The sequence below is a fragment of the Cricetulus griseus genome, chromosome 5 (genome assembly GCF_003668045.3).
Source record: "Cricetulus griseus strain 17A/GY chromosome 5, alternate assembly CriGri-PICRH-1.0, whole genome shotgun sequence".
Classification (NCBI taxonomy): domain Eukaryota; kingdom Metazoa; phylum Chordata; class Mammalia; order Rodentia; family Cricetidae; genus Cricetulus; species Cricetulus griseus.
Window position 1 is genome coordinate 57,158,474 of NC_048598.1, and position 8,503 is coordinate 57,166,976.

Here is an 8,503-nt window from a genome sequence, read left to right on the forward strand (position 1 = left end):
AAGCCTTATTCAAACTGCCTGCCTTGGTCAGTGTTCCCTTGCTATGAAGAGACGCCATGACCAAGGCAACTCTTATTTTTGTTTTTCTTTCTTTAGAGACAGGGTTTCTCTGTAGGTTTGGAGCCTGTCCTGGAACTCTGTAGACTAGGGAGGCCTTGAACTCAGAGAGATCTGTCTCTGCCTCCTGAGGGCTGGAATTAAAGGCATGCACCACCACCTGGCTTGACCAAGGCAACTCTTATAAAGGAAAGCATTTAATTGGGGCTCACTCACAGGTTTAGAGGTTTAGTCCATTATCATGGCAGGAAGCATGGTGGCAGGCAGGCAGACATGGTGCTGGAGAATCTGAAAGTTCTACATCCAGATTCCCAGGCAGCAGGAGGAGAGCAACACTGGGCCTGGCCTGAGCTTCAGAAACCTCAAAGCTCCTACCCCATCTCCCAACTCTCCCACCCCCTAGTAACACACGTTCTCCGACAAGACAACACCTACTCCAACAAGGTCACATCTAATCCCTCTCAAGTAGTGACACTCCATGATGACTAAGTATTCAAATATATTAGCTATGGGGGGTATTCTATTCAAACCACCACACCAAAGAACAGCAGGAAAAGACCCTCCTTTGGCAGCTGGGGAAAGTAATTCGTCTATGCTTCATTAGACAGCATGGCATGATGGTCAAGTAGTTATAACAAGTCTATTTTTAAATTTCATGTGTGCACATGTGTGCATGTGGGTGCCTGCAGAGGTGGGGAAAGGGTGTTCAAAGCCCTAGAGCTGGAGTTACAGGAGCTTGTGGATGCTGGGGAATGGAAGTTTGATTCTCTGAAAGAACAGCAAGTGCTCTTAGCCACTGAACCGTCTCTCCAGCCGAAGTCCTATTTCTTAGAGCTACATACCAAAGTTTTACAGGTGAAATAAAATGGTCTGGCTATAATTTTTAAAAATAATCCCTGGAGAGGAGCTGAAAATCGAAGGGTTTGTGTTGTGAAGCTGGGCTCTGGCTATACCAGACACACTACTCAGGGCTGTTTGACAATTTTCACAATTAAGTAATGCAAAGAACATTTATTTGGATTTTTTTTTTTTTTTTTTTTTGGTTTTTCGAGACAGGGTTTCTTTGTGTAGCTTTGGAGCCTATCCTGGCACTCGCTCTGGAGACCAGGCTGGCCTCGAACTTACAGAGATCTGCCTGCCTCTGCCTCCTGAGTGCTGGGATTAAAGGCGTGTGCCACCAACGCCCAGCTTGGATTTTATTATTGTTTATGTGCACGTGTGTATGTCTGGGTATGAGAGAAGTCTGAGGGGTGTCCGATCTCCTGGAACTGGAATCACAGGCATTTGTGAGCTGCCAAATACAGGTGCTGGGGAATGAACTTGGGTCCTCTGCAGGAACAGTATGTTCTCTTAACGACCGAGCCATCATCTCTTGTCCAGCCCCATGGAAAACATTTCCAGAAGTCAAATGAGCCCTCCTGTGGGTATTACCATATTGACCACTGAGAGTACCAGGAACAGGAAGCTCAAGGAAAGGGCAAGGCAGGAAGGGCTGAACCTGATGTGTGCTGAACCTGACCAAGTATGACGTGAAAGGGTGAGGTCACTGCATCTCACTGCTGAAATCCTGCTTCCGTGTGCCAGGTACACTCTAGTGTCCTTGCTGTGAATGCTCCATCTTCTGTGACCCTCTTGAGAAAGAGAGCTGCACCTTGACGCACTTAAGACTCTTCTCTACCCCCAGTCCCATATGCCTGTTCCTGGGTGATGGTCCATGGCGCCATCTGCTGGCTGCAAGTGGAACTGACGCTGCCAAAGTTAGTCCCCAGGACAGAGTGGTGCTGATCTTATCACCGACCCCTTCCCACTCAGAAAAGACACACACCAAGTAAACATAGAAGAAGCTTTTTAATTTCATCACCATAAACATTATATTCTGATTTCTCACATACAGTATAAAATATTTACTCTGCTAAATAAATAAGACACAACATTATTGCAATCAGCACTGAAATCCACCCCCCTAGACAAGAGCTCCTTGGCTCTGGCAGGGAGTACTCCTGAGTTTGTGTGAGATTCCCCAGGCTGTGACAGATATGCCCCAGAGGCTGCAATGGGCAGAGGCCTAAGGAACCACACTTGTGCTTAGGGTTCAAAAGCCCCCAAAGAGAGGTCATGGAGCCAGTGGATAGAGTTGGAAGGGCAATCGCTTCATGGGTCCTCTCTCAGAGGGAGCAGTGGGAAGTCAGGAGCCAAGCTGGGGCAAGAGGAAAGTAGGACTTGGTATGCTGTGGAGACCTTGAGGCCCATTCCACTCCCCCCCCATGCCCAGTCTCCAGTGGGGACATCTTGTGGCTCTCAATTAGGGTGACAGGTACTGGGCCAGGCAGTTTTGGGGACCATAACTATCACCTTAGAAGAGTAGTCTGGCAGTATCAGATATTTTAGGGGAACCAGTTTTTGGGGCTCCCACCTTACTCAATTCCTAGGCACAACATAAAAAGGCTGGGAATGAATTTTACTTCTAATGTGTTAAATAAATAAATTAAATATTTAAAGGCCTGTGTCTCCATGATGGCAACACAAGGGCCAACAAGCTGAGCCATTTCCCAGAACAGGTTGGGGTGGGGGACTCAGCAGAAAGGCAGTGCTGTGAACCACAGGGTTTTATCTTGACCGTTGGGGCTCCTCCTTCCAACTTCCATCCTGTCAAACCCTGTGGAGGAGAGTTTCCTACAAGAAACTCCCATGCAAGAGCAACAGAGGCAGAATCTGGACAAGGGACTTAGAGGGAAGTTCATTCAGGTCCCCAAAAAACTTTCCAAGGTGACAACCAGGAGGAGAGCTGTTAACTCTGAAGTCTTGGTAATGCACCTGTACAAGCCTGAATTTTCATCTCATGTGAGAAGCTGCCGCAGGCCAGCCAGACTCTGAAGCCAGAGCGTGAAGCCCCAGCTTCTATCTGTGCAACTATACACCTCACTGCTTTGGGGTGGCAGCAGAGAGCTACCCCACTTAGGCAACAACAGACCCGAAAAGCCAGCTTCACAGCCCTCTAGGATGAGACTCCGTGAGGCAGACCCTTTCTTCAATGCCTTACAGCATTCTACACAGAGTATTTGGCCAAGTCATTCTTATCAAACACTACCTGCGTAGCAAAGTAAATGGCGACCAGACCCAAGCCTGCAGCTGATACCATATAGGCAGTGACAGAGTGGCTCAACTGTACAATGGAGCCCATGAACAGGGATGGAGCCACCTGGGACAGCAGGAAGGCACTGTCCAGGATGGCGAGGTCCAGGCAAATGCCCCGTCCAGTGACAACCTTGGCCTCAGGAAGTTCACCCACCATCACTCGCATGGAGACATCACAGGCAGAGGCCCCACACAGTGCAGGTGGAGGCACCAGGATGCTGCTGCCGGGGCCCACATGTCCACTGGGGAAGGGAGCGCCTGGCTTAGGACCTGGCAAGAAGCTAGTTGTCTGGCTGTCCTCACTGCCACCACATCCAGCGTCCCCTCGGTATTTGGGCAGGAACACCTGAGGGTGAGGGGCAAAAAGGAAACAAAGATAGGTGTGTATCCAGGTGCAGGGATTCCCAGATATGAGAACAGTTCCTCACTGCCTCTGACCCAGGGGCTCTAAGAAACCAGGCAACTAACTGGCTTTCAGGAAAAAAAAAAAATCCAAAAACTGGGGAAACCCTACTTGCTGCGGATCTAAGCAGAACTTTCAAATTTGAAGACTGAAGTCTACTCTAGCTTTTCTTACAATAGAGACGTCAGCAAGCTCAGATCTACAGATTGAGAAAAGTGCAGAACCTCAAGAAAAGACAGAAAAAAAAAAAAAGGGACAGACAAAAGCAAGACACAGAACAGAGAAACAAAACACAAAAGAGGCACTCCTAAAGTCCCAAGTCCCACACAGGCTACCTCAACCCCTTGAACACCCTTTTTTATCCTGGGTCATAGGGAAGTCTTCACTGTCCTGTTTCTGCTCTAGGGTCCAGACCGTGGCTGGAGATACTGCCCAAGGTGAGGTCATCACTATCCTGGCCTTTGACCAGAGAGGCCCAGAAATTGGGCCTGCAGAAGGGAGAGGCAGCAGGAAGGCCATTTTGGTGACCTCCACAGCTCAGCTGCCTGGCTCTGAAGCTTTTCAGTTCATTCCTGTAGGCTGCTGGAGACAAGAGAGCACGCATCTGCCTGACCCCATCAACCCTAGGCCCCAGTAGCCTGGGGCCTCCCTCCCACTGAAGGACAAAATGAGGTCTTATCCCATGCTGATCCTTGTGCCAGGCAGTGTCGAGCCCAGGAGTCTGATGGGGCTGGCTGCACCAGAGAACTAGGAGCACGCAGGCCAGGCCAGAGAAGCCCACAACTCAAGCCATCCCATAGCTCAATAAGTGGCAAGGGACAGTCAGACAGGGTAAAGGACCAGCCATCATCTTCAGCTGCTGCTGGAGACTGGCCTCTACAGACACTTTTCTCCTGCCTGCCACCCAGGGAAAGAACAGGAAGGCTGGATACTAAAGGGGTCCCCAGGGACAGACAATTCTCAGAGAGGAGAGCTAGGTCTGGCATAACCACAACTACTCATGCCTGATCTTTGGACAGAAGCTTTTAAAGTCCCAGCACAGAGCTCCAAGATAGGCAACAGAAGCCTGAGGGACCAGGTTCCCATTCCCAGCCCACCTCTCCACACACTTGCAAATTACTGCTGAGTAAACTAGCCTACTAGCTGTGGCCAGGGCCAGGTCTCTCCTAACCCTGAAAACTCTAGAAGGGAAGGCCTGTAGTCTCTCCCCTAAGCTACACCAACTTGTGCTCCTTAGGGTAGAGTTCTGAACCCAGGTCCTTAAACTCAGTGAGGACAGAGCAGGGGAGAAGGTGAGTATGCTGATTAGGTCAGGAGCCTCCCACAGAAGAGGGCCCTCTGCAGGGGCTGCTGAGTGTTGGCTGAACAAGGAGCCAGGAAACCAGTTTATTGCTCAGGCAAACAAAGTCAGTATGTCAAGCTCAGATACACATGGAAGGGACTAAGGGAGAGAATGGAGGCAAAGGAGGAAAGTGGCGGGGGGGGGGGTGTTGGACAGGGATACGGAGAGGATTAAAGGGGATGACAGACTAGAAGGAGATGGACAGGAAGCTTCTCTATCTTGCAGCAAGCAGGATATGGATTGATCAAACTCATCTCTGAAATAGCTAAGGCCAGGCTATTCCCACTGCCATCTGCTGCAGCCACATGCCAGGGACCCCACCTCTGGATTCAGTAATATAGCTCAGAATAGAGGACTTCTGTTGTATGCTTACTCTCCAGGACTCCTAGGAAGGGACTCTGTACTTCCTGCAATCATCCACTCAAGTGCTTTCTAGTTCTAACGCCAGGAAGTTGTTCCTAGGATCTAATCTATACTTCTTCAGCATCTGGAGCCTTTGGTCAGAGAAAGCCAAGCCTCTTCAAACATCTCTTGTCAGACACCACATTCTAACCAGCTCAGCCCGCCCCCACCCTGTACCTGGCCAATGAGACTACCTGCTTCTCACGATGGTAGAGGGAGGCCAGCGTGTAAGGCAGGATCTGCAAGGCTGAGAAGGTGAATCCGGTGAGGGCAGCTGAGGCTGTTACTACGACCACGCTGTGTGATAGGCATGTGGCACCGGCAGCCAGGGGAAAGGTCATCACACTGGCCAGATAGACTGACCGTGTGCCAAACCGCTGCACCAGCCTGTCCATGACCAGGGAGAAGACCAGGGAGATGGTGCACTGCAGGAAGAGCCCCAGGCTGCCCATTCGAATGCCTGGGAGTAGGGAAGAAGTAGGTTAAGAACCCCATACAATCTGGGGGAGACAGAGACTAGACTCGTGGCCATGGGCACCTGCTCCCCAGGGCCCTCCCCACCTGCCCACAACAATGGGATCTAGACTGTGACCAGTGAATGTGGCCAGAGCTGTTAGCTAAGGGCAGAGAAGATAGTCTATGTCGGTCTAAGGAAAAAGGACAAGGCGCGTAAGGGAAGAGGGGGTGAGGACCACAAGATGGCTCCACACTGGCTCTGAGACAGCTCCGTGGAATGCCTGAACTAGAAGGCATGGGAGTTCTTAGGAAAGTAAGCAGGGAATGCAAAGCCCTGTGGAAATGGAGCCTCGTAGACTTAGATACCCTGCTGAGACCACAAGGATAGCAGCCACATCCATGAGTTGCTACACCACACAGATGAATCCTTTTTCTTTTACTGACAGGGAGCTGGGGCCCGGGGTTATAGTCACCAGCCAGGGCCCAGGCTGTGAGCATCTCCCAACCCTGGCCCGTCCTCTGGAGGGCAGCACCCGCCAGAGCTAAGTAACTTACCTTCATCATAGTGTCTCCGGGCCTCGGTGCCTGGCTCGGCTCTGGGTACACCCTGGTATAGCCCCTCGCCCACAAAGTCTGTGTAGAATAGCGTGAATGTCATGAGCGCCATCCAGCTGCACAGCTCAGCCACAAAGAGCCGGCGCAGGGTGCGAGGCGTGCGGCAGCACAGCTGGTGCAGCCGGGGAAACAGGGTACCCAGATTCCGGAAAGCCAGGCCCACACGGCATGGGCAGCAGCGGGATGACACGGAGGGGACCAACAGCCCTTCTGCTGGCTCAGGTGGGCCCAGGACTGCCTCCTCGGCCACAAACAGAGTGGCTGCCATGCAGGTGAGAAAGATGAGAGTGAGGAGGCCAAAGAGGCATTCTTCCTGAGAGCCCAGGTAGGGGGCCAGGGCGCTAGTGTCCCAGTCAATGGCAGGTAAGAGGTAGCCCAGGCAGCCCCCAAGGCTGATCATGAAGGCATAGACAGAGAAGGCTTGGCGGCAGTGGTCTGGGTCCCGGAAGAGGTCAGAGAGTAAGGCCTCCAGTGGAGTGAAGCACACCTGGCCACAGAAGTCCAGCAGCCCCACTCCCAAGATCAGCAGAGCCAACTCCAGGGGCCTGGTATCTGGGCACAGCAGCCCTGCCAGCCAGCCAGCCCTTGGGATGAGAAAGAGGCTGAGCAGGACACCCAGGGACAGAGCCCAGATGAAGGGTCTCCGGCGGCCATAGCGCCCACGCCACTGGTCACTGGCTGAGCCTAGGAGTGGAACAGAGACCAGGCCCAGCACTGGGCCAATGCCTGCAAGGACAAATAGCACAAATCAGCGGTCAGGACAAGCTCTTTGAGAAGGATGGCACAACAACATGTCACAGTAAGGAAAGATCCAGCAGTCAGCATTCACAGGGCTCCTCTCAGTATGTTGGTTATAAACACCTTGTTTTCCGATGAGGAAACTGTGGCAGGCATGCAGCACTGAGAAGCAATACTTAGGCAAAGATACAGGTCTGCTGTGGGCTAGCAGCAGGGTTTCAACAAACAACCAGAACCTAGAGCCTGCATCTTCATAGGGCATCCTCTCTTGAAGGAGGGAAGCCACTTGCCTTTGGTGGCTCTTGCTGAGTTTGTTCACAGCATCAGAAATCCACACCACCTGTCCTGTGCCCAGGAAAGAGACCCCAGGCTGGGAAACCATAGTGAAGTCCCAATTCTACTGAGCAGTAGACACTCACTGAGCTAAAGACACAAACTGGCCTCCTCTAAGCTTCCCTTTCTTTGTGTGTAGATTGTCCACAAGGGCTGTGAGGTGTAAATGAGAACAGGTAATGCCTCCCACCAGGCACCCAGCTGCTCTGAGCCACTCCCCAGGCTACAACCCAAATGCACCACAGGTACTAGAACAGAAGGAAAGGAAGGTGGAACGACTCACCCAACACCATGGTCATGAACTTCTCCTCGACCCCTACTTCCAGCAGAAGTGGTGGCACATAGGTAATGCCAGCAGCCAGACACACCTCCAGGCCAAAGGTCAGCAGGTTGACTAGCAGGAGCTGGGCTTTCCGATGCCGTAGCAGACGGCTGGCCCACAGCCTCTGGATCATGATGGACAGGGCAGTGAGGGCTCCAGGGGCCATTCACATACTCCACAGCTGCTTTGGCTCAGCCCTGCCGTGGCTTCTCCTTCTTGCTACCCCAAACTTCCTAGGGTTCAGCCAGACTCCCATATTTCTGCCAGCCCTTTGGATCCAGTGCAGCATCTCATCCCACGCTAACACATCAGCTGGTGCACTGATAGGGACACATCTCATCAGTCAGATCCTAGAAGGGCAAGACAGTCAGTCGCATGAAATCCTGTTCACTTGCAGGCCAGTGACGCGGCCCTACACTCAGCTGCCCCGACCCAGCCACTCTGTCAGGAGGCTCATGTTAATATTAGTCTAGCATTGATATAATTAATAAGAGAAAATGACATTTGAACCTCAGCAGACCCCAAGGCCAGGCAGATGTCACTTACTGTCTTTTGAAGCATCTCTACAATTGCCCTTTTTGGAGAAACTCGGGACTGGCTCTAAGAGTGGCGCTGGACACCCTCCACCAGGCCCAACCTGTCTGCTTTTCTCTCCAACTTCCCAAGATGAGCCGCTCAATTCTTGTTAAAAGTGACAATT

General features: G+C 51.8%; 1 protein-coding gene across 1 annotated transcript; it reads right to left on the minus strand.

The window, feature by feature from the left end:
* Positions 1 to 2,011: 2,011 nt before the first annotated feature.
* Slc45a3 (solute carrier family 45 member 3) lies at positions 2,012 to 8,147 on the minus strand. The gene is made up of 4 exons (XM_035445677.1): positions 7,765 to 8,147; positions 6,351 to 7,136; positions 5,534 to 5,799; positions 2,012 to 3,538 (listed from the first exon to the last, which is right to left on the minus strand). The coding sequence occupies exons 1-4, from the start codon at positions 7,967 to 7,969 to the stop codon at positions 3,104 to 3,106; spliced, it is 1,692 nt and encodes a 563-aa protein (XP_035301568.1). The 5' UTR covers positions 7,970 to 8,147; the 3' UTR covers positions 2,012 to 3,103.
* Between the last annotated feature and the right edge of the window lie 356 nt (positions 8,148 to 8,503).

Bases quoted from the DNA above. Each gene is read 5' to 3' on its own strand.
- Slc45a3 (XM_035445677.1), bottom strand. From the start codon at position 7,969: ATGGCCCCTGGAGCCCTCACTGCCCTGTCCATCATGATCCAGAGGCTG. The intron at 5,800-6,350 runs GTAAGTTACTTA...CCCTACTCCCAG, and splicing joins CCGGAGACACTATGATGAAG to GCATTCGAATGGGCAGCCTG. The intron at 3,539-5,533 runs GTAGTCTCATTG...CCTCACCCTCAG, and splicing joins TCTACCATCGTGAGAAGCAG to GTGTTCCTGCCCAAATACCG.